Source organism: Conger conger, chromosome 6 (assembly GCF_963514075.1).
Source record: "Conger conger chromosome 6, fConCon1.1, whole genome shotgun sequence".
Lineage (NCBI taxonomy): Eukaryota > Metazoa > Chordata > Actinopteri > Anguilliformes > Congridae > Conger > Conger conger.
Genome location: NC_083765.1, coordinates 60,559,914 through 60,585,971, shown reverse-complemented (window position 1 = coordinate 60,585,971; position 26,058 = coordinate 60,559,914). Strand labels below are relative to the sequence as shown.

Here is a 26,058-nt window from a genome sequence, read left to right as displayed (position 1 = left end):
GCCTCATATGCCTCTGTACAAGCTTAGCTGGAGTCTGCACTGTGTAAAGACACAGCTGGCGATGCCGTGTGTTTCGGAGGAGAACCGCGGATGTCTGCGCTCTCCCGAACAGGCTGTGGGGTTTGCAGGGTGAACACGGCTGCGGTTGCAGATCATTGGCTATTCCAAATTGGCGTGGTGATTGCTGATGCTCAGTCCCATGTTGGGGAAGCAGTAATTACATCACTGCGAGAGAAGGGCGAGAGATTACATGTGATCTCTCAAGCAGAGAACACATTCCACATGGTGTGTGTTTACCACATCAACTCCATTACTTTACCAGTGTGTAATCTTCCAAAACACACTTAATTTTTACAGTTGGCTTGAGGCTATTTTATTTGGATAAGATAAAGATTCTGCACCACTGCTAGCTTTCAGAGGCTGTAGTTGCCCTTTAAGAGTGTGTGGAAGATGTGCGGTTTCACAAACCCTCTAATGGGCAGACCAAGTTTAAGCTGTCAACCACTGAATCACAAAATAATTGATTTCGCAGAGAGAAGTAAATTCCTTTTGAGTGATGGAAAGATGGGCCCTAAATGATATATACTGTCCAGGACATTGTCTGTATGCTAGTATGGTAGTTCATCTGGAATAGGTATCGTGATGACTTTCACCATCTACTTCTCTCAAAGTGTGATAAATCTCTACTTGTGATAAATATCAAGCAAGTATACAGTATACTCTATGTTTGCAATAATACTACCTAGAAACAGATCCTTGAGGGCTTGGATAAAAGCATAATCTAAATAACTGTCATGTAATGTAATGTAATTTAGAAAAAGGCAGCATTGAAAGTTGTGTGTGAATAATGGACACCGTGTCCTCATCTTTCTCCCCCGGGGCTGCAGGAACAGCAGCAGCCAGCAGAGGGCGACGCAGAGGCCAGAGCAGCGGAGGCAGCAGCTGCAGCCGGGGCAGCTGGGGCAGCCGGGGCAGCCGGGGCAGCCGGAGCCACGCCCAGCCCGGGGAAGCCGCCCAGCCCCACCGAGCGCAAACAGAAGAAGGAGCTGAAGGACAAAGACAAGTGCGTCCTGTTGTAACGGAGGGGGACGGGGGAGGGACAACGCTGACTCTGTGTTCACCTGACGCCCCACGCACAGCCCCCCTTGGCCGAGAGGACGATGAAACGAAAGAAAGAAGGAGAGAGAGAGAAACACACGCCGCCTGTGCCTGATGCGTCCGACGCATCGTCTTTTTCCCCTTCGTTTTTTAACAAGGAGACGAGAGAGGTGGCTACTACAAACCACTGCAACATCTTTGATACAGCTGGCCAAACTTTGCTATTGTCGCACACTGCACTATATTTATGACCGAGGGTCTTGTGTGTAAGGGGTTATTAATATATTTATAACAAAACAAAAAAAATGACAAAACAAAAAAAAAAACAACAAAAGAAGCTTAAGGTAAATGGTGTAAAGTCGCACATTCTCATCACTACATGGTTTTCTAAAGACAGCCATCTTCATTTTTATTTTACTAAGTTAATAAGCTATTTTATATAAAGTTACATACAGTACATGTATTTAGAAGCACCCATATGGATTAATTTCTCCTTGGTTGTTTTTTTATTTTTATCTGTATTGTACTTAAACACTTAACTCTATTGAGTCAGTACTTAACTCTGTCCTGAGTACTTGCTTGCCACAAAAGTTTGTTTGTGGCAAAACAAACAGGTCATTTGAATAAGGTAAGACATGGGTTGCCTGATAGTGAAAATGTGTGTTGAGAATGAGGTGTAATACCCTGGCATTGTCTTAAGAGTGATTTTATGTCTTTTAAAATGGCTGACGTCTTGCTAGCTAATGTATTCAGCTGCTTTTTTTTTTTTTGCTTTTTTTTTGTGGGTCAAAAAAGACTGTTTACAATTTTGTATATCGTAAGGGTTTTGTGTGTGCATTACCAATGGCAAGTTATCTGAAGATCCCTCACTACAGAATATCCATGTCCTCCATCCTCGGCCTGCTCTTGCTTTAGGCTGAGAGGGGTTTTGGTGTCCGTTAGACTCCTTTATGACACGCATCGATGTCACCCTTGGTGACTCTAATCTAGGAGATCGACTGAACCAGGTTTGCCTTACTTGGACACGTTGCACCACTTTAGTGACCCAATCGGGATCCTATCCTCTATCCTTTCAGTGTCTTTGTGTGTGTGTGTGTGTGTGTGTGTGTGTGTGCGCCATTGCTTGTAAGCATTGCTTATAAACATAAGTGTGTGTCTTGGTAGCACTTAATGGTGGAATGACGGTGCAGTCATGATGATTTAGTGGTGATCTGTTCGCAATCTGGCCAGCCAGGGACAGACAGTTAGGCCTGAGAGGACTGTCTCCAATGCCTAATCACTTGTGCATTGCGTTTGAGAGCCCACGATGGTTATTTACTGACTGACCAGCAAGTGAATGAAACCATTGTGAAGGCCATGAATGGGTGGCATTTCCTGTAATGCAGACTGTAGCTGTCTGCCCAATTCTCCTTCCTCTGGTGCAGTTACTCATGGTGAAATGGCCCCCAGTTCCTGCCCCTTTAAAAAGAAAGCAGGGAATTTGATGGCTAGCTATGCCACTTTGTACACCAAGAGGCAAGGCAAGGCGAACCCTTTTAGATAAGCCTTTCATCATCATGGGCATGACGTTCATCAGGTTACCTTCCCTAGCTTCACTTTGAAGGTTTGCTTTTTCCGTGGCTCAGTTTCCGTAAACGTCCCAGCATCTCACTCTAATAGAAAGAAGCTAGCGAGCAGCAGTGTGCTACATCTTAAATGGTACTGCCTCTTATTGAGTGTTTAATATGTCTCCTTATCTATACATTCCAAACGATTGCCTTGACTGAATCTTTCTAGTGGATCAAACCTAGAGACGCACATAGATAGATGTGAGGGAGTTCACACGTTCATTACCTGTAGGTTTGTGTTCTCATTTCACCCGCCTGCTCCTAGCCAGTCTGAGCCCGGAGGCCTAACTGTACTCTGTATATAAAATTAAGCCTTACAACATAACAGTATGTTATTTAAAGACAAAGTAGATGTGTTATCAGACTGAGACAATCTGTATAATTCTCAGGCCTTTTCAGAAGGGACTTAGCCTTGAGCGTGTTTTGCAAGCTGTAATGCGTGTGATGGCTGCCTTGACAACAGCATTGTTAGTATATCTGTATATATTGTATTTATTCCTTAGTTTCACCCTGAAGATGGCATTGTATTCACATGTGAAGCAAGAGTTATTTTATTTGTTTGTTTCTTTAATTGCTACACGTGGTTAGTTGGAACTAACATTTTAAGTAGGTTGTGCATACTGTTATGGAGAAAAATTCAGAAGGCTGTTATACTGAATACCATTTCAATTATTTTAAAGTCATACTTTTCGGTTCAAGCTTGCCAAGAACACCGGTTTTTAGAAATACCTAAAAGCATGTGTAGATTATGGACAACAGTTTAATATTATGAAAGGCTGTCATTGAACAATAATTATCTTCCCTTACATCAGTGCATACATTATTTCCCAGTGTAGGTTGTGTTTTACAATATTGCTGTGCCCAAATCAGATGGGCTTCACAGCTTTACTTTTTTGTTATTTCAGATAACCTCTGGTGTTTTCTTTAATCCAGTCACTTAACACTTAGTACAGGATAATACTTTTCCAAAGCATCTTATGCACATGTGCAGAGGTGCATTTTGTTCAAAACTTGCGGTATACTAATATTGTACAAAAAAGATTAAGGGTCACTCCAGTAATTATGAAGGATGAAGCTTCAATATATCATTGATAGGCACAAAATTCAGATGCTGTACATCTGAATGCTGTACAATTACAGTAGCTCACAAAATATTGTGTTGTAATGGTTCATCTTCATGAATTTACTCTAAATGGATGGATCAGCAATGTTTGTGTGGACTCAGTAAAAATCAGGTTTTATAGTGGTCCTTGGTTTTGAGGCAAATCTGGTAAAAAGACATAGTTCAGTACAAAGATGGTCCTTAAAAATGTAGTGCGTGTAATTGGTTTTGCACTGTTATATGGATATGCACTAGAATAAGAAAAGAAATACCTCATTTTATACAAAATCGGAAGATCAACGCTCTATGCTTGGGTACCCTGAAAGGAGCAGAGCTAGAAACGGGGGTCATGAGAACACTCATGGGGAAAGCCTGCTTCAGTGTGCTGCTGGAGACATTACAGCAGTGGTCCTCGCTCCAGGTCCTGGAGAGCCACAAGGTGTGCTGGTGTCTGTTGTTACTCCGCACACAACTGTAATTAACTGCTTTTGATTTATCAATCAAGTTCAATAGGAAAACATTTTGCTACGGTTCTGGGTTGAACGATAGGTTTCCTCCCAACGGCGTGCACCAGGCTTTGAGGTACGTTTGCTCCCATTTGGTGGGTGTGGCCCGAATCAGTAATGAGAGATGCCTACGCTCTAAAGCCTGAACTGCCTTTTCAGATGCAGTTCAGCAAACTGTACCTACTGTTTGCAACACGGTGGTCAACACACCGGTTTCCGTAACGTTTTGTCAGGGCTGGGTTCTTAGGTCTGAATTGGTTGCTGATATTAAGGCGGAAATATAAAAAATAAAACAAAGCACACACTGTGGCTCTGCAGGATCAGGAGAGAGGACCACTGCATGATATTAATTAATAGCCTGCATATACACACTCATAAAAAGGGTTTAAGGACTGAATTTTGAGAAGACCCACAGTATAGATGTATGCACCGCATTTAACCATTTAAAAATGGTACATGAGTTTTAATGCAAAGACCATCAATTCCCCTTTTGAAACATTTAAAATGCCCAAGGTTAGTTTTAGTCTTAAATTGTTCAGTGCATTTTGACACGAATCACCCCCAATGATACTTTTTACCATTTTATGTAATGCATGAATCTTTAGTACTGAATGTAACATTGGGATAACGAGTACTTGTCACCCCATGACCATCTTCCAACCTGTGTACAAAGCAACATTTTAACTGCTGATGAAGGACAGTCATCAAACCTGGGATGCTCTGGAGACATAAGGTCATCATTTGAAAGGGTTAAAATTTCTACCTATGTACATGTGACCAAATAATGTATGTAGCCTTCATTAGTTTGTTACAGAAAATATTGATGCCGGTCATTATTCAGATTCTTTATTTATTTTTTCTTCCCTCCAACTTGCATTTTAACGTTTGTTATGAAATGCCTCAGACGTGGGACATTTAGCCTGATAACATTAAAATACCTAGACAAGTTTGCTTTTCTTGTTCATATGTTGCTTTTTTATTACTGGAACTATGTGTGCCTTTTTACTAATTTCAGTTTGGCAGCGACTGTACTGAACTGAATGATGAATGGCCAGACGAGACAAGATGTATAATTTAATATCAACAACTTTCAAAAGCATTGTAAGGGGAGCGTAATGAACAGACAAGTTTTCAAAGAACGCCTCGCGATACAGCCACTGCACATACAGGGGAACTTCCAGGGCTAGGAAAGCAGTTTTGAAACCACATATGAAAACTCGTTACAAATAACTAAAGCTGTACAATTCTTTTCTTAAATGGAAGTTATAACACGTATGTGCACAGGTTTAATTTGTCGTCTTCACAGCAGGAACTGTTAGGGAAAAAAAACCTACACAAAAGGTTTACACGCATCTATACAAAACAAAACGGTTCCTTTTTTCTCTCTTTTTTTTTTTTTTACATCAAACCGTTCTGCCATCATCAGGCCGTCTAAAACACTTACCCAAAATTAAAAAAAGGAAATATATAAAAAAAGTTTAGTTTTCCTCATGTCTTTGCAAACTGTTTGGACACCTGCCGTGGCCTCTAGAACCTCCTTGGAGCCCCCTTGAAGGGCTTGAATCCTCCGCTGCCTCCCGAGAGGGAGCTGTTGGTGATCTGCACTATGCGGTTTATACCAGACGAGGAATGGCTGCAACAGAGAAAAGGTGGCATCTTTAGCCAATTTTTTCCCCCCCCAAGGAATTCCCTCTGCAGATATCGGTATCCAATAAAACACACAAGACGAGCAGAAGTCGAGGCCTGTCCACACCAAGAACTACAACCATAATGATGCAAGCATCCGCTGTCGAAGGAGGACGTTCTGTAAATAGTGGCACCAAGCCGTTCCGAACATGGTGCCCTTTAAGTTTGGACGGATTTTGATGGAAAAAACAATTGCTCTGAAAGTGATCCCAGCGATGTTGTTCATCACTGTTCTTATAGCGGAATGTGGACTCAGTCATCCACCCAATTATGTATTTATAGATATCATTATATTTCTTCAAGGCCTTTCTTCAAGATTGGCCAACTGTGCTACATGTTCAGCTACACTGGGGCAGCCTATAGCCTAATGAAGGTGCTTGACTGGGACCTGGAAGGTTGAACGTGTAGCCACAATAAGATGAGTGCAGCTGTTGGGCCCTTAACCCCACATTGCACCAAGTTCGTCTAATCGACCAAGTTGCTTTGGATAAAAAGCCTCAGCGAAATAAGCAATGTAAAATAACTCATGTAGACTGAAGAGCGGAGGGGTACCTGGAGTGCTGCCCCATCATGCTGCCCCTGCTCTCCCCCAGCCTGCGGCTGTCGCTGTAGTCCCCGCCCTGGGCCCCGGGGCCGTGCCAGTCCTTGCGGGGGCCCGTGTCCCTGCTGTGCCGCTCCACCACCACCTGCCGGCCCGTGCTGAAATGCTGCGGCCAAAACAACACCGGTCAAAGCAGCTCGGGGAGACACGCCTTTCATATCATCCCGAAGCTTTCCATCTCTGTTCCATGCAAATCCAAGTCAAACAATAGCAATTTCGGTAGAAGTACGCATATTTTAGGGTCCAACAGCTGTTTTTCAAAGCGGTTTGTAAAACGATTTCCCACCTGACATGATGTATATTTTTGCAGAATTATAGGATGACGTTGGTAAATGTCAATACAGCGGACCACAGGAGGGGACTTTAAAAAAGCCTACATCACACAGTTCTTTGCAAACGTTTTGTTTTAGATACTAAAACCAAGAAGTGAGCTGATGTGTGTCAGCCTTTCAATTAACAAGAAACGGACAATTGGGTGATTACTTGGAAGAGCACAAGCATAATTCTTACGACACCTATAAAACACAACATGACAAACAAAGCCATTCATAAATGTGTTCCACTTGGTGTCATTCGGCAAAGGATGTCAATTTGACATCGAAAGTGATATGACACCTTAACCTTCGCCACCAAGTGCAACAGACGTTTATGAATGGTTATGTACGTTTACATCAGGTGTCACGTATGCATTAAGCATACGCCCTTCAAATAAAGGGTTACCGATAATAGAACACCCACTATGTTAGAAAACCCAACAGCCATACGTTAAGGCATCTTCACACAAACAAGAGGTGCTCACCTGTTCCCCTATCACCAGGGGGCGGCCCCCATCTCGACCGCTGAAGCTGGACCTCCCCCGGCTGCCTGAGGGGGCGCCCCGGAGTCCTGGCCCAGGACCCTCCCTGGCCGACCGCTCCGGACGTATCCGCACTGCTCCCCTGCACAGCACCATCAACCAGGCAGACCGGTTAGGTTCAGCACAGACACCTTACAAACTGCCATTACTGCAAGGGTACACTCAGCCTCGCACTCATCTCCTTCAGCAAAGGCTAAAATCCTGTTTATTCAAATTATTATAACTTCCCATCCTCCTTTCACCTGGGTGTCAGGTGTGAAGACAGTCAGGCCAATACATAGCACCAATTACTCAATTACCAGGGGTACAATGAGGGCCTAATTTGGATTTGAGGGCCAGATTTGAGCGTTCCATCAACTGAATGAGGTGTGCTTTGTTAGGGTTGGAATGAAAACCTACAGGAGAGTAGTTCTAGCCAGCCATTGGGCCAGGCCCTCAACCCCACACTGCCCCAGGGGGGACTGGCCCATGCTCAGTCTCTGGGTGAAAGTGACAGTAGTAACAGCAGTAGTGAGCGGGGGGGACTGGCCCATGCTCAGTCTCTGGGTGAAAGTGACAGTAGTAACAGCAGTAGTGAGCGGGGGGGACTGGCCCATGCTCAGTCTCTGGGTGAAAGTGACAGTAGTAACAGCAGTAGTGAGCGGGGGGGACTGGCCCATGCTCAGTCTCTGGGTGAAAGTGACAGTAGTAACAGCAGTAGTAACAGCAGTAGTGAGCGGGGGGGACTGGCCCATGCTCAGTCTCTGAAAGTGACATTAGTAACAGCAGCAGTAACAGCAGGGGGCACAGCCGTACCGGATGTCTCCCTTCCCGGCGGCGATGGCGCTGTCGCTCTTCCAGGCGCTGTGGCCGGGGTCGCGGGGGGAGCGGGCGTGGGACAGACCCGGCAGACCCCCGCGGGCGCCGGCCGGCCGCTCCGGCATGGTGACGGTCCTGCGCTCGTCCCGGTCCCGGATCTCCCGCCGGTCTGTGTCCCGCAGCTCCCCGCGGGGCGGGGGAGGGGGCTCGGCCCGCCGCGGGGCGTCGAAGCCGCCCTTCGGGTAGCGGTCGAACCCGGAGCCCTCTCTGCGGGCCGGGGGGCGGCTCTTCTTGGACTCGGGCTCCCCCTCGAAGCGACTGCGTCTGTGGGAGAGGGAGGAGGACACTGAGGTGAACGTCCGGCAACAGCGGATAACCAGTCTGCACAATAAGGAATACATACGATAAATATAAAAACACCGTTGCATGGTCTTAGCCTTATGGTTTAAATGTGACCCTTTCAGTCCTAAGCCCAATATGAAGTGGCTCGACCCAAATGTTTTGCCTTTGCTTGAGACTTAAGAAAATTGAGAATTTAGTAGGGTTTTAATGGGGGCTCAAAAACAGTAGTATAGCACTCATTTTGGTGGTTGAAAAGGTATAAGGTCGAGTGTGCCATACGGGTTAAATAAATGTGACCGCAGCAGCTGCTGTTGACCCGTGGGCCCTGCGTGATGAGATGAGGTTTGTGAGGGCCGGACTCGCACCTCTCGAACGTATTGGGCTCCACTGACGACGCCTCGGGGAAGCGGCCCCTCTCCCGGGGAGGGAACTCGCCGAAGCGGTTCTGCTGCCGGCTGTACTCCGAGCCCTGGCTCAGCCTGCCCTCCGACTCCGCCGCCCGCACCGTCTGCATCTTCTTATTCCCGTTCCAGTATGGATTGTCCCTCCTGGGGGACGCACAGACGGACACGCTGGTCAACAGCCGCCTCCATCTACAGTACAACCTCCAAAAACCAAGAAGTCTGGTCAACAGGGCATGGAATCATTCATGTTATTATTGATGATTGAACTTGGAAGTTAAGCTAAAAATTAGACAAGGGAGTGAATTTAATGGCTGTTGCCATCCAGTAACCAACAGGAAAAGTACCGCTTTTGACATAAAAAAGAACCAGGACTGAATTGTGCTACTGTTCTTGCAAATGCCATTGAGGCTCTTGATTAATTATGACTCAAAGTGAATGGAAATGAATGTAATAAAATTGGTCCATTTCAACATTACAGCGTTCTGTGAACGACCTTCATTCGCGGTTCTGAGGTTCTACTGTACTTTATTTTTTAAAATTTTATATGACTCGGCACAAGTTCACCAAGGGTAAGAAAACGTGGCTCTTGCATTATTAAAAGCAGTTATCCGATAAAACTCGTCATAACACGTAGTACAGAAAGCTCAGTGAACACCAAGAAGAACCAATGAGCAAGCCTCGTTTATCAATACAACACCTTTAGACCAACAAAAGATACCCAACCCAATTATGCCCCACAACAATGGTCATTTTCATCAACAGGGTCAAAAATGATCTGCCATCAAAATAAGTGTGGCTACTGGGACTGGAAGCAACACAAACGTAAAGCTGTGACTGAGGAGCCTCCGTACGGTCTTGACATGCACGTGTTCGTTCAGCGGCCTCTGAAGCTTACATGCCACACGCCCTCCCAGCCTGGAGAGACGGGCAGCAGCTGCGTAACTCACATTGGCGTGCGGAGAGAGCCCTGGCCCCTGCCTACCACAGTAACGTCAGGTCATGTGCAGTGTAGCTGGAATGTGGTCAAAGAGGAGGGATCCAATGGAAGGGCGGCAAGCAGTGCAGTTCCTTTTTTATTTTTATTTTTTCTTTATTTTATTTATTTATTTATTTTTAATCGATGAGCAAAACATTTTCACCATTTATTTGATGATACACGACCCTGTGACCACAACCTCCACCCAAATAAAGCACCGCTTCTCAAACTTGGTCCCAACCACAATCCCAGAATCTTAACAAGCTGTTAACTTCCCCAAATTAGGTACCTGTTCAAAGGGAAGATTGTCACTTTAACCACTGAAAGCGGTATGCATGTCATGAGGAATCAAAGTCCCGTGCTTAAATAAAGCATCAGTCATCCACAGTTCTCATGGAAGGACGTAGCAATGTTCAAAGTGAGTTTTGGAGTAGACCAGATTATGGAGGAATATCAAAGCTAGCTAGCTGTCCTGAATAAAGCAAATGGATGTTCACCACTGAAAATGAGTCACGTTGCACCTTGTTGGTTTGTCAATAGGTCAAGTCAACGTCCCCCAACTGAATGAAATGGCGAGTAACGCATTCTCTCTCCGAGCGCCCCCACCTGTGGTCGACGTCGCGCCCTCTCTTCAGCGAGTTCCTCTTCTCCTGCTCGTAGCGCAGCTGCTCCTGCTGTCGCCGGAGCTCCTCCCTCTCCCGGGCCAGCCGCTCCGCCTCCTTACGGCGCTCCTGCCAACGAGAGGCGGTTACCGCTTACCGCCATCAGCTAGTGCGCGCCAGTTCGCAAGAGGGCCGATTTCTACATCTTCCAAAACAATTCACTTGGCATTCTTGCTGGTAGCCCCATGTCGACACTTGACCAGACGATGACATTGATTGAGGTGTGTTTCGGGGGCCAGTTTACCTGCTCGATGCGGATCCTCTCCCGCTCCAGCCGCTCCCTCTCCATGCGCTCGCGCTCCAGCTTCTGCCGCTCGATCTCCAGCCTCTGCCGCTCCCTCAGGAGGTGCTCCCGCTCCTCGCGCTCCCGAAGCAGCCGGATGCGCTCCCTCTCGCGCCGCTCCTGCTCCGCGATCTCCCTGCGCCTGCCAACGGCCGGCAGATCAGACCCCGCGGGCGCGCCAGACGCCCAACGCTCGCAGCAAACCGCGACCGCTCAGCGGTTTTAAACTAACGTTTCTGTTTAGTTTGCCACTAAAACATTTTTAACGTAAGGTCTAACAATGCTAGTTAGCCCATTAGCTGTTTACTTGGGTTTATTGTTTTTGTTTGTTTCTTTCAAGTTTAAAACAAATATTACATTGATTAAAGTGCATTAGAACAGCTTTAACTTTTGTTCTCTCAGTGCCTTCGCCGTAGGCAGCCATTTTTGTTCGCCGTGCACTACCTTTTCAAACTGTTGGCTAACATTATTTAACAAACCTGTACGTCTTGAATGTTATTATAAAATCATTGCCGTTATAACGTTCATGGAGAACACAAAGGGTTTGAATATGTCGGCAAACATTAGCTAAAGCTTGTGGTGAACGGAAACATGATTGAATATGTCTGTGAATATTAGTTAATGTTCAAGGTGAACAGAAAAAGTTTTGAATACGATGCCGAACATTAGCCAACGTTAGTGGTGAACAGAAAAAGGTTTGAATACGTTGCCGAACATTAGCTAATGTTAGTGGTGAACAGAAAAAGGTTTGAATATGTCGGCGAACATTAGCGGTGAACAAAAAAAGGTTTGAATATGTCGGTGAACATTAATAGGGAACAGAAAAAGGTTTGAATACGTTGCCGAACATTAGCTAACGTTAGTGGTGAACAGAAAAAGGTATGAATATGTTGGCGAACGTTAGTGGGAAACAGAAAAAGGTTTGAATATGTTGGCGAACGTTAGTGGGGAACAGAAAAAGGTTTGAATATGTTGGCGAACGTTAGTGGTGAACAGAAAAAGGTTTGAATGTTGGCGAACGTTAGTGGGGGAACAGAAAAAGGTTTGAATATGTTGGCGAACATTAGTGGTGAACAGAAAAAGGTATGAATATGTTGGCGAACGTTAGTGGGAAACAGAAAAAGGTTTGAATATGTTGGCGAACGTTAGTGGGGAACAGAAAAAGGTTTGAATATGTTGGCGAACGTTAGTGGTGAACAGAAAAAGGTTTGAATATGTTGGCGAACGTTAGTGGGGGAACAGAAAAAGGTTTGAATATGTTGGCGAACATTAGTGGTGAACAGAAAAAGGTTTGAATATGTTGGCGAACGTTAGTGGGGAACAGAAAAAGGTTTGAATATGTTGGCGAACGTTAGTGGGGAACAGAAAAAGGTTTGAGTATGTTGGTGAACGTTAGTGGGGGAACAGAAAAAGGTTTGAATATGTTGCCGAACATTAGCCAACGTTAGTGGTGAACAGAAAAAGGTTTGAATACGTTGCCGAACATTAGCTAACGTTAGTGGTGAACAGAAAAAGGTATGAATATGTTGGCGAACGTTAGTGGTGAACAGAAAAAGGTTTGAACGTTGGCGAACGTTAGTGGGGAACAGAAAAAGGTTTGAATATGTTGGCGAACGTTAGTGGTGAACAGAAAAAGGTTTGAATATGTTGGCGAACATTAGTGGTGAACAGAAAAAGGTTTGAATATGTTGGCGAACGTTAGTGGGGAACAGAAAAAGGTTTGAATATGTTGGCGAACGTTAGTGGGGAACAGAAAAAGGTTTGAGTATGTTGGTGAACGTTAGTGGGGGAACAGAAAAAGGTTTGAATATGTTGCCGAACATTAGCCAACGTTAGTGGTGAACAGAAAAAGGTATGAATATGTTGGCGAACGTTAGTGGGAAACAGAAAAAGGTTTGAATATGTTGGCGAACGTTAGTGGGGAACAGAAAAAGGTTTGAATATGTTGGCGAACGTTAGTGGTGAACAGAAAAAGGTTTGAATATGTTGGCGAACGTTAGTGGGGAACAGAAAAAGGTTTGAATATGTTGGCGAACGTTAGTGGTGAACAGAAAAAGGTTTGAATATGTTGGCGAACGTTAGTGGGGAACAGAAAAAGGTTTGAATATGTCGGCGAACGTTAGCAGTGAACAGAAAAAGGTTTGAATATGTCGGTGAACATTAGTGGGGAACAGAAAAAGGCTTGAATACGTTGCCGAGCATTAGCTAACGTTAGTGGTGAACAGAAAAAGGTATGAATATGTTGGCGAACGTTAGTGGGAAACAGAAAAAGGTTTGAATATGTTGGCGAACGTTAGTGGTGAACAGAAAAAGGTTTGAATATGTTGGCGAACATTAGTGGGGAACAGAAAAAGGTTTGAATATGTTGGCGAACGTTAGTGGGGAACAGAAAAAGGTTTGAATATGTCGGCGAACGTTAGCAGTGAACAGAAAAAGGTTTGAATATGTCGGTGAACATTAGTGGGGAACAGAAAAAGGCTTGAATACGTTGCCGAGCATTAGCTAACGTTAGTGGTGAACAGAAAAAGGTATGAATATGTTGGCGAACGTTAGTGGGAAACAGAAAAAGGTTTGAATATGTTGGCGAACGTTAGTGGTGAACAGAAAAAGGTTTGAATATGTTGGCGAACGTTAGTGGGGAACAGAAAAAGGTTTGAATATGTTGGCGAACGTTAGTGGTGAACAGAAAAAGGTTTGAATATGTTGGCGAACGTTAGTGGGGAACAGAAAAAGGTTTGAATATGTTGGCGAACGTTAGTGGTGAACAGAAAAAGGTTTGAATATGTTGGTGAACGTTAGTGGTGAACAGAAAAAGGTTTGAACGTTGGCGAACGTTAGTGGTGAACAGAAAAAGGTTTGAACGTTGGCGAACGTTAGTGGGGAACAGAAAAAGGTTTGAATATGTTGGCGAACGTTAGTGGTGAACAGAAAAAGGTTTGAATATGTTGGCGAACGTTAGTGGGGAACAGAAAAAGGTTTGAGTATGTTGGTGAACGTTAGTGGGGGAACAGAAAAAGGTTTGAATATGTTGCCGAACATTAGCCAACGTTAGTGGTGAACAGAAAAAGGTTTGAATACGTTGCCGAACATTAGCTAACGTTAGTGGTGAACAGAAAAAGGTATGAATATGTTGGCGAACGTTAGTGGTGAACAGAAAAAGGTTTGAACGTTGGCGAACGTTAGTGGGGAACAGAAAAAGGTTTGAATATGTTGGCGAACGTTAGTGGTGAACAGAAAAAGGTTTGAATATGTTGGCGAACATTAGTGGTGAACAGAAAAAGGTTTGAATATGTTGGCGAACGTTAGTGGGGAACAGAAAAAGGTTTGAATATGTTGGCGAACGTTAGTGGGGAACAGAAAAAGGTTTGAGTATGTTGGTGAACGTTAGTGGGGGAACAGAAAAAGGTTTGAATATGTTGCCGAACATTAGCCAACGTTAGTGGTGAACAGAAAAAGGTATGAATATGTTGGCGAACGTTAGTGGGAAACAGAAAAAGGTTTGAATATGTTGGCGAACGTTAGTGGGGAACAGAAAAAGGTTTGAATATGTTGGCGAACGTTAGTGGTGAACAGAAAAAGGTTTGAATATGTTGGCGAACGTTAGTGGGGAACAGAAAAAGGTTTGAATATGTTGGCGAACGTTAGTGGTGAACAGAAAAAGGTTTGAATATGTTGGCGAACGTTAGTGGGGAACAGAAAAAGGTTTGAATATGTCGGCGAACGTTAGCAGTGAACAGAAAAAGGTTTGAATATGTCGGTGAACATTAGTGGGGAACAGAAAAAGGCTTGAATACGTTGCCGAGCATTAGCTAACGTTAGTGGTGAACAGAAAAAGGTATGAATATGTTGGCGAACGTTAGTGGGAAACAGAAAAAGGTTTGAATATGTTGGCGAACGTTAGTGGTGAACAGAAAAAGGTTTGAATATGTTGGCGAACGTTAGTGGGGAACAGAAAAAGGTTTGAATATGTTGGCGAACGTTAGTGGGGAACAGAAAAAGGTTTGAATATGTCGGCGAACGTTAGCAGTGAACAGAAAAAGGTTTGAATATGTCGGTGAACATTAGTGGGGAACAGAAAAAGGCTTGAATACGTTGCCGAGCATTAGCTAACGTTAGTGGTGAACAGAAAAAGGTATGAATATGTTGGCGAACGTTAGTGGGAAACAGAAAAAGGTTTGAATATGTTGGCGAACGTTAGTGGTGAACAGAAAAAGGTTTGAATATGTTGGCGAACGTTAGTGGGGAACAGAAAAAGGTTTGAATATGTTGGCGAACGTTAGTGGTGAACAGAAAAAGGTTTGAATATGTTGGCGAACGTTAGTGGGGAACAGAAAAAGGTTTGAATATGTTGGCGAACGTTAGTGGTGAACAGAAAAAGGTTTGAATATGTTGGTGAACGTTAGTGGTGAACAGAAAAAGGTTTGAACGTTGGCGAACGTTAGTGGTGAACAGAAAAAGGTTTGAACGTTGGCGAACGTTAGTGGGGAACAGAAAAAGGTTTGAATATGTTGGCGAACGTTAGTGGTGAACAGAAAAAGGTTTGAATATGTTGGCGAACGTTAGTGGTGAACAGAAAAAGGTTTGAATATGTTGGCGAACGTTAGTGGGGAACAGAAAAAGGTTTGAATATGTTGGCGAACGTTAGTGGGGAACAGAAAAAGGTTTGAATATGTTGGCGAACGTTAGTGGTGAACAGAAAAAGGTTTGAATACGTTGGCGAACGTTAGTGGGGAACAGAAAAAGGTTTGAATATGTTGGCGAACGTTAGTGGTGAACAGAAAAAGGTTTGAATATGTTGGCGAACGTTAGTGGGGAACAGAAAAAGGTTTGAATATGTCGGCGAACGTTAGCAGTGAACAGAAAAAGGTTTGAATATGTCGGTGAACATTAGTGGGGAACAGAAAAAGGCTTGAATACGTTGCCGAGCATTAGCTAACGTTAGTGGTGAACAGAAAAAGGTATGAATATGTTGGCGAACGTTAGTGGGAAACAGAAAAAGGTTTGAATATGTTGGCGAACGTTAGTGGTGAACAGAAAAAGGTTTGAATATGTTGGCGAACGTTAGTGGGGAACAGAAAAAGGTTTGAATATGTTGGCGAACGTTAGTGGTGAACAGAAAAAGGTTTGAATATGTTGGCGAACGTTAGTGGTGAACAGAAAAAGGTTTGAATATGTTGGTGAACGTTAGTGGTGAACAGAAAAAGGTTTGAACGTTGGCGAACGTTAGTGGTGAACAGAAAAAGGTTTGAACGTTGGTGAACGTTAGTGGGGAACAGAAAAAGGTTTGAATATGTTGGCGAACGTTAGTGGTGAACAGAAAAAGGTTTGAATATGTTGGCGAACGTTAGTGGGGAACAGAAAAAGGTTTGAATATGTTGGCGAACGTTAGTGGTGAACAGAAAAAGGTTTGAACGTTGGCGAACGTTAGTGGTGAACAGAAAAAGGTTTGAACGTTGGCGAACGTTAGTGGGGAACAGAAAAAGGTTTGAATATGTTGGCGAACGTTAGTGGTGAACAGAAAAAGGTCTGAACGTTGGCTAACGTTAGTGGGGAACAGAAAAAGGTTTGAATATTTTGGCAAACATTAGTGGTGAACAGAAAAAGGGTTGAACGTTGGCGAACGTTAGTGGTGAACAGAAAAAGGTTTGAACATTGGCGAACGTTAGTGGGGAACAGAAAAAGGTTTGAATATGTTGGTGAACGTTAGTGGGGAACAGAAAAAGGTTTGAACATGTTGGTGAACATTAGTGGGGAACAGAAAGAGGTTTGAATGTGGGTGAACGTTAGCTAACAGAGGAGTTACGCTCACCGGCGCAGCTCCATGGCCCGGCGGATTCGCTCCAGCCGCACCAGACGCTCGCGCATGCGCTGCTCCTTCATCTTCTCAAAGGGCAGGATCTCCTTCACGCCGCCCTTACTGGGGAATACTCGCCCCTTGTTCCTCAGCATCTCCATCTGAAAGACACATCAGAGGAGCGGGTCAATGACTCGGCCAGAGGAACTCAACACTTTGGTACTGAAGGAATAGCCCAGGTGGGTAAACCGACCTCTTCGGGGGGGAAGAAAGATCGCGGCCGCCGAGGCATCACGTTGGGAAAGCCGCCCGGCTGCATGGAAAACAAGCAACAAAGGTATTTCTGTTAAGAGCAGAATTTTACCTGCACATCCAAACTTATAACCACTATCAAGACATTTCATTTAGGGTAGGAAGGGAGGACAAAAAAATAAATAAATAAATAAATAAATTATAAATGAAATGATTTTAAAAAAATAATTAAAAAAACCCAGACACAGACTAGCATGCTGAGATAGAGCGACGTGCAGTACCTTATCGAACCGCCCCCTCCTGAACGGTGGTCTGATTTTATTGAAGCCCGGTTCGGTTTTGGTCTGATCTATGACCACCATCTTTCCAGGACTCTTGGGACCTGTACAGGACAGAGCATAAATACAGGGTCCAGGTTTCATTAAATACAATTTAATACCCGTTTCTAGCCACATGAAATGAGACTCGATTCATGATTCATTTTTCTGTGAAAAACCAGCATTTACAACTGAATATACTAAAGGTTAAGAAATTACCAACTGACAGTACAAGTAAAAAGACACCAATTATGTGAAAAGGGACATGACATTGTATTACTTTGAGGCCTTTGGGTTATTTAATTTAACCCACAGGAACCCAGAAACAGAGGTGAACTAGGTTACGCTGCACCTGTGTGGGTCTGTCACAGGACCACTTACGTCCATGTTTCTTTTCCTCCTTTTTGGAAGCGTCTTGGGCGGACCCAGACGATGCGGCCTCAGTCTTCACGGTCTTGGCCTCCTGTTTCTTGGAGGTTTCCTTGCTGTCCTTGTCAGAAGGCTTCTCCGACTTCTTCTCTTCTTTCTTCGAGAACGCTGGCGTCCTAAAAGATAAGGAAAAATAAATAAAAAATGTTTTTACTTAGTTTGTTGATGGAATTAGGCATTACAGTTACAATTTGCGTTTTCCCTCAAACTTACTTGCTTGTTGTCTTCATTCCTGCGGCAGAGCGTTTCTCCCCGGAGGTTTTGCTGGAGCCAGATTTTTCTTCCGCTTCTTTCTTGGAAAATTCCTTTTTAAATGGATCACTTTTAACCTGAAAAAGAAGCAGATGCACATTAAGCAGGTCGTTTTCACATCAGAACCAATACGTTAGCCTCAAAATAATATTAATTGCGTTGAAACCGCAATGCTGCTGCTTCTTGCTATGCCTCCTCAGAGTTTAGTTATACAACTCTTTAAGCATTACACACCCCCATTTATAAGCACCACATCATGATTCATAATTTTATTTACCGTAAGAGAAGAGTAAATGTTCATGCAAATGCTTACCCGGTCAACTGAGATTTGCTGTCCGTGGAGCTCAGTGCGGTCGATGTGGGAAATGCACCTAGCCACTTCTGCACTTGACGACATCGTGACAAAACCATAGCACTTTGCCCCTGGGCTACGGGCATTGGTCACAACTTTTGCACTAATAACCTGTAATGAGGGACAAAAGTGCATTATGGCGACAAAACTAATTTAACTGAAACCGTTACATGGGTTACTACTACCATACTACAGCAAACGAGAAGAATGTCAGACACATTGAAATAAAAGGCAAATATTGGGACAGAAGGGTCAGATCTGGCGCTACCTTTCCGTATTTCCCGAACAGGTTCTTCAGGTCGGCCGCCTTGGTGTTGGAGGACAGGCCGCTCACCCACAGGTTGCGAGTCGAGCTCCCGGTGCTTCCACTCGTACCTGCTCAGTGTAGGAATTACACACAGAGAAAGGTCACACAAACACTACAAATGAGCATTACAGAATGACAAGTGCACTGGGAAAGGCTTCCAATTCAGCCAGCAGAAAGTTGAGTAACATCAGAGATTTGCGTTGGGGATGGCCAATCACATAAGCGACTCGGTAGAAATTTGCTTAATTTGCTCTAAATTTGGTTTTGGACCAGAGCCCAAGTGTTTTCCCTATCAATTCAGACCAGTAGCATTTAGTGGTCAGAAACTGGCACTATCCCTAAAACCTCTTGAACGTAGAGAACCGCATACTACATTGTGGTTGAGGAGGTGGACTTGCAGTAGGGATTGGGTAGTGCCAAGATGGATTTCATTTATTTGCATTCCTCCACAGACCATGTATAGCAACATGTCAAAATGGATATTCACTTGCCCAAGTGTCCTTCACAGGGATTTCAAACATGCTTCAATAGCAAAAGCCCTCATTAGGAGCAAAGCCGTCTGCTTACCGAGTGGGCACCATCGTGAATTAGCTGCCATTTTGCATAAAATGTACTCATCCATTACTTTTCAGATTTATACATTAACCGGTGGCACCTTATTCCTTATGGTGGCACCCAATAACCCAATACTAGTGTGGATTGGCCACTTGGTAGCACTACAAATGTCAGTTGAAATTGATATTAAACAATTGCAAATTCTGCACATTTTGTCCCGTCTTTCACAAAGAACAAATTTGCCTCATGGAATCATAACGCCATATTCTATTTTTCGGCATTTAGAATTTTATGAAAACACTTCAAATGCTTCAAATAAAAATAAATAAATAAAACTAATTTTAAAAAAAGCTCATTAATTTGCAGAAAGATGTGAAGGATTTGGCTGGAATAAAGCTATGAAACGTATGTGCATTGACAGTTAGATCAACACTCAAACCCTAAAGTCTTAGCCCAATCTACATGAAGGGGCTATCAAGGTCAAAAAATTAAAAAAACACTTACTAAAACTCACAACTCACTAAAAAATTCACTGTTGCATCAGAAAGGTCCCTAATTTGATGACATAATCCAAGTTGGGACATATATAAAAGTTTGTGTCTGCTTTCGGAGTCTGTTCTTGCTAACTGTTAGCTTCAGAGTCTGTTGTGCTGCTTGGACCAACTGCTTGCAGCTATATTTTATTCATTATTTTTGCTGAGTCAAATCATGCAAACAACACCTTGATGAGGAACTTGACATACCTTTTTCATCCTTTGTGGCCTTTCCATCTTTGTCTTTTGAAGAACTACAATGCAAACATTGCAACAATAAAAACAGAAACAAGGAAATGAGTGCCAGTACATGAAGCTGTGCGCGCAAAGAGAAATCGACCACCATAGACCACCTTCATTAAAAAACAAAAAAACAAAGAAAAACAAAAAAACAAACAAACAAAAAAAAAACCCTTTGTGCTTTACAAAAAAATAAAAATAAAAAAATCCCCACAGGCAAGACTTGCACATGGACAAAACTCCATTAATGGCTTCTTTCATTGCTTTTCCACAGTTGAGGAGTGGGACAGGTTCTCTGCCAATCTATTCCCTGGACAACTGAAATCCTGGAGTGGAACGGACTTCTCTGCAAATCATCTCATAGGATTCTGACAACCTCTGACATCACAGTGACTACTTTTCACCTTTTAAACCCTTCTTAAATCGGAAAATGGAAAAGGCAATAAAAGTGCTGGAATCGTGAAAAGTAAACAGACGTTTTTCTCATCGCTTGGTTTATGCCATAAATTACTCAATTGCAAAAAACAAATGAAAAGTAACCAACGATAGGATTAGGTACACCAATGAACATTTCTTTTTTTACCAAAAAATCTTGAGGCTACGCACAATGCTGAGTTCTTAGTGACAGCGGGAACTTGGTAGTAGTATCTTAAAGAACTGACATAGAAAGACAAACCTCTTTGCTTGACCCGTTGCCCCAGTAGATGAGGGGCCTTTCTTCCCAGTATCCTTTTCCTTGTCTCCCATTTCAGCCTTCTTCAAGGCCTCTCTGCTCTCCTTCTTTGTGCCGTCAGTCTTCAGTCCGTCATCTTTCTTACCATCCTTATGGCCGTCTTTGGCTTCCGGCTTTGTGCCTTCCTCCTGGCTCGTCTGGGCAGAGGGCTCTGGCTCGTCACAGCCCTTGCCTGCCTCTGAATCTGGAAGTTTCACATGTTTACCTGTTTCCAGGAGGTCATCGCCATCAACATCCAACGTGATGGCATCTTCTGCCTGGATTGTGACGGATATGTTATCGTCCTCGACTTCAGTATCGTGGGCGGCGGCTTCGCTTTCCGTCCCCGCCGCATGTTCAGCCTCCTCGAGGCCATCTTCACAGGGGAGATCTTTAGAATTGTCACGAGTACCATCATCAGTATCAGTTACATCTGAGGGATTCAACAAGGATAAAACATGGCAAAAAAAACACATTGGTTTAACATAACAATTCCTGTGCTACGTGACCTAGAGAAAGTAGAATAGAAAGCAAGTTTAGTATAAAGCGCTCAGTGAACGTCAAAACCACATCGGTGTACACAGAACATACATTCCTCATTCCTCAAAAAGTGGTGCGATTCAACAATCTTCAAGCCATTTTAACCACCAAAACTCTTATCACATTCCTTACAGTGAGGGATATGCAATCCCGCTTCGCCTGGAGAAGCTTGAATCCATCGAATGATCCATATTCTTCAGTTTAGAGAGGAAGATGCAAGGGAAGTGGATTCTGAATGGGGAGGGAAAGGGGTTCCACAGAAGGTCTGTCCTTGGAGGGGAAGGGGGAAAAAATCCAAATAAATAGAAATCAAGTCCCAAATTCATGGCTATTGGCGACGGTCCTAGGTTCTTAAACAGTCAACAGGCCAGGGTCTTTCGTCCAAGTCTTCAGTCATCTTTTAGTTATCATCCAGTTACTGCAACTCATCTTGCACCAGGACTGGGAGGGTGATAAAAACCACACAAAAAAAAAAGAAAAAGGCATCATCCTCGAACAGCAGCAACAGTCCAAGTGTTGAGACCCTGTTAGGTCATGTCCATAGGGGAAAGGTGTCCCATCGAAGCTGAAAGTCCTCTCCTATAGGAGTTCCAGAAGATGATGTGAGTGATTAACGGTCCCTGTTCACGTGCACTGTGCGAGCAGATGGGAGGGAAGGTGGGGGAGGAGTTATGGCTGGAGCTCTGGTGGGCGAGCTCTTCTAGCCTTCGTCTGAACAGTCATCCAACGAAGGCAACAGGCTCTCATCTCAGCCGCTTGTGTTCTTCCATCTGCCTCCTCTGATGACACCGCCTGCTCAAAGCCCTCCGGGCGAATTGGCGGTCGCCAGCAAGAGCAGTACTGGGCCTCAACAATGCCTTGCCATCTGTCGCCTCTGGAATCGTCTTTTACGTTGTTCTTGTCCTCTTAAAACGGGGCAGAAACAAAATGGTGCTTTAATTCATGGTGTAGGCAAGAGTCCAGTCTGTGTCCTCCATGTGTTGCTCCACGGGGCTGACGTCCATGTGGTGTCTTTGTCAATTTGAACGAACGAATGCACGAGACGAGGTATGCGGTGCTGAAATGGAAGAGCTTTAAAGGGGAAGCACGGTTTCCCGACCTTCCGTCACCTGCAAAACCGAAAGAGGTTAACACGCCAGCAAGGAGGAATGACAAACGTACCTTTTTCAAGGTCTTCTTCTTCTGTGTCCTGTAAACGGAAGCAATAGAAACAAAATGTGAATTGTCTCATGAAAAAAATACTTGAGTATTAGTTGAATTTATTTTTTTAAATCTAGGAATCCCATTTAAGACAATTGTTTTATTCAATAAAAATAAAAACCCCATACATGTTCTGATGGACTAAGTAGTACAACTACTTTTGAAAATTGAATATGAAAATATCAAAGGTCAATTTTGGTTCAGTTTCTCAGGGATTTAGAACAGTTTTTCCCCCCAATTATTTAACTCAGAACCGATCCATGGACCTTGCAACATGAATCATGCTATACAGACAATGCTTAGGTTTTCCAAGCACTATCAATGCAACACCATGGACCTCTAATGATCTGATCATCCTCAGTATGCAAAGGTTATATAAGGCACAGAACTGAACCATTCAGTCTAAAATGTTGAGGTGATGAAAAGCACATTAACCAGTGCTAATAAATGGAACAGCACTGGTGTTAATGACATACAAACTGTATGGAAAGGGAAAAAAAAGAAAAAGAGCTCAATAATAAGCCTAAGAGTTCACCCTTGCTACCCATTATGCAAGTTACCTTGGAAAAAGACTCCTCTTCCATTGTGTTGTCTGTGTCCGAGTCCACTTTCTTTCCTATTGTGCAACAATTGCGCGTTATTTATTGTTGAACGGGTAACGCTAGAAAGGTTAATATTCAACTGAAGGGGGTATGACTGAATATTAATTGTAATTTTCAGCACAGGCCCTAGCAATTGCGCAATCAAGAGTCCAAAAGTAACGTCAGCCGCATCGCCTCCATTACCTTTTGATTTAGTTTGTTTCTTGGTGGGTGTGTCAGCCGACTGCGGAATTTCAATGTTGTCAGGGTCTTCGCCTTCCTCCTCAAGGGCCTAAATCGGACATGCAAGATTGCACAAATTAATGAAGGCAACTAATGATTTCACGCCATTTTACACATTTTCTGGTGCACAAATTATGTAAACCAAGCGGGATTTAACCACACACTTAAAGTTTAGCTAGCTAACCATTAGAGTAACTTCTTAGCGAAGAGTACGTTATAAGTTACCTGTAAACCAAGTAAACTCAAGCTCAATTTTGTCGATTACTGCCAAGATTTTCCATTTAGCATTTAATTGTGTAACCCAAAGTAGGTAATGTTAATTTAGCTAAATACATATCTTAAGTAGGCTAGCTAAGTTATATAGACAAATTACTAACGGTGGGACGCCGTAACTTGGAAAACCGTTGTAAACAACCTAGCTGTGTGGCGTTAGTGTAGCTAGCTTGATCAACCAGCAATATTATCGTATTAGTACGATTGTTTGGCCCTTTGTACGATGTACGATCAATAATTCGAATAAACCCTAAATGAGCTATAATTTTGTCATAGTTTCAGTTTTTTTCAGAGTGAAATGGTACGGATCTGATTTGCATCCAGCCCTATTATTCATCTTACGTTTTCTATATGAATGCAACTTATTTAGGAAAACTGATCCTGGATCACAGCTAACGTTAGCCAACTGCTAGCTACTTGCCAATTCCTCGGCTTTTTAGGCAGCCAACTTTTCGAGCCTAGAAATTCCGTGGCTATACCATCTAAATACGCAATCCGATTGCCTATTAACAAAAAGGGTTCAGTGCATGCATATTCCCTACATCAGTAAAACAAACTAATCTTCGAAAATGCGTCTTCGTTATCTGAAAGGATTAGCTATCATAGCTAACATTAGCAAGCGAGATCGGTTATGGGCTAGCTATGCGATAAAAGGCCTCGCATCACGCATAGCTAATTTGATTAAACACACGATATGTAAAACTGAAGAAGCATACCTGTTTCAGTCTGGCAATAAGAACATTTTTCACTCCTGTGACATCCAAATTTCTTCGTTTAAGTTCGGTTTTAAGATCAATAACCCGTAAATCAGCTACTTTCTTAGTCTCGGTAGAAATGGCACTCGACGCCATTTTGCCTTGCTGAATGAAGCGCTTAGGGGAAAGCATTAATGGTTCTGTACAATGCCCCGGATGCAAAAACAGCGTCTACGTCATTACGTAGTATAATTTGGTTTGTATGCTTGAATCCAATAATTCATTGATTTACGATGGGAGAAATGCAATATGAAAATAATACACAGTATATGGTACAAATGTTAACCTGTTACATATTTTAAATCAACAAAAGCATTTCATGTTTGCAACATTATATTATTTTTTTGCCTCATTTTACCTGCACTGAAAATCCTAGGTGTCAAAATGATTTCCACCCCAAACAATTCAAAATCAAACAAAGTGAAATTGTGAATAGAATGTTATATAATTTATTTAATCTCAGTGTAAAGAAACACTGTTGTGTCTTCTCATCACTTCTATATATAGCATAGCTATATATAGAAGTAGCAAGCATGCAAAATCCATTTATTTTTGACCATCACAGCTCTGGTAATGGGTACAAAATGGGCACAAAAAAGCATGAATGGTCAGACATACCACACATAGAACTGTAAAGGCAATAGTCATGAAAAAACGAAAGCATATGGAATAAGTGCAAACCTGTTCTCCCAATGGATGGTGAGAAAGATGGTGATGGAGGACATAAATAACACATAAATTGTAGTTTAAGAACTGCAGAGATTGGTTGCATCTAGGGGTTAGCAAGTCTCAAAAAGAACCATAAAATGGCACCTCCATACCAACAAACTCTTTAGAAGGGTGGCATGATGACAACCCTTACTGACAATACAACTTTAAGCAGTCCACAAGCCAACACTTTACATATCTCTGTTTGCAGCTTGGGCTGGCAGAGTTAAGTATAAGCGTTCTAAATGGCATGGAACCATTAATATTGCTTAAATTGTAAACAATTTTATTATTCCAAACACTAACTAATTTTCATCCTATGGCACGGCTCCACTGCAGCCATCGCCATCAGACATCGGACGCTGAGGGAAGGAATCCATTTCAATTTAAGGTACAATAGGTAATTTCGAACTCCTAACGGTCAAGAGAGGAATTGCAACAACAAGCAATCTTAAACCACAACACTGTTTATGCTTCCCACAGTCTATGAATATAACGTGTAATATAAAGCGTTATTATATAGTTCAGTGTTCTCGTGCACTGTTTTGGAAAGCTGACTGTGACACACGCAAAAGAGCCTGCTGTCTTTTAGTTGTGTTCTAGTAAGAAAATGTTTGCGGAACAGGTGACTTTGTGAAATCTTGACTTTGGTGTGCTACACAACACTATTTATATTTTTTGTCTTTTTGAAGTTTTCACTTTAGCTTACGAACTATATTGTGAGCAAGCAAGTTATTTGTCTACGTAACTAGCTGACTACATAACTAAGAAATATTAGTCTACCACAAACGATGCAACTGTAACTTACAGTTTGACAGAAATAAAGGTTTAGCTAAACATGGAAGGTTTAACACGTAAAGAGATAAAAGTATCGTGTAGCTGCCCGAATTGCACTCCAGACAAGTGATCACTGAAACTCTGTATACTATTGCTTATCTCGTTAGAAAACAATACCAGTTTGGTATCAGGAACAACAAGCAAATTGAGCTATTACTAGTTAGCTTCCCGAATGTACAAATATCCATCTGAAGCACAACGCTTGTGCAATTGCTACTATGTTCGTATTGCCTATATTTTATCGTAAGTCGATATTT

General features: G+C 43.0%; 2 protein-coding genes across 8 annotated transcripts in view; one reads left to right on the top strand and one right to left on the bottom strand.

Annotated features, from left to right (window-relative positions):
* Nucleotides 1-5,264, top strand: part of mindy2 (MINDY lysine 48 deubiquitinase 2) — a 37,068-nt gene extending 31,804 nt beyond the window's left edge. For all 3 annotated transcript variants that reach the window (XM_061244540.1, XM_061244539.1, XM_061244538.1), the window contains exon 9: nt 888-5,264. In XM_061244540.1, the coding sequence (XP_061100524.1) occupies nt 888-1,079 (192 nt within the window). In that variant the 3' untranslated portion in view covers nt 1,080-5,264. The remainder of the gene's footprint in view (nt 1-887) is intronic.
* Nucleotides 5,265-5,374: 110 nt separating this feature from the next.
* sltm (SAFB-like, transcription modulator) lies at nt 5,375-24,373 on the bottom strand. 5 transcript variants are annotated; one of them, XM_061244532.1, is made up of 20 exons: nt 24,218-24,373; nt 23,190-23,277; nt 22,965-23,020; nt 22,366-22,393; nt 20,629-21,097; nt 19,923-19,966; nt 18,586-18,695; nt 18,279-18,428; nt 17,927-18,042; nt 17,666-17,829; nt 17,249-17,349; nt 16,969-17,028; nt 16,731-16,876; nt 10,883-11,063; nt 10,583-10,707; nt 8,962-9,144; nt 8,252-8,578; nt 7,400-7,538; nt 6,552-6,706; nt 5,375-5,946 (listed from the first exon to the last, which is right to left on the bottom strand). In XM_061244532.1, exons 1-20 carry the CDS (start codon nt 24,350-24,352, stop codon nt 5,841-5,843), a joined length of 2,883 nt encoding a protein of 960 aa, XP_061100516.1. In that variant the 5' UTR covers nt 24,353-24,373; the 3' UTR covers nt 5,375-5,840. The 5 variants fall into 5 exon arrangements, with proteins under 5 accessions (XP_061100516.1, XP_061100518.1, XP_061100517.1 ...); XM_061244534.1 differs by having other exon boundaries at nt 10,883-11,057; XM_061244533.1 differs by having other exon boundaries at nt 18,586-18,692.
* Between the last annotated feature and the right edge of the window lie 1,685 nt (nt 24,374-26,058).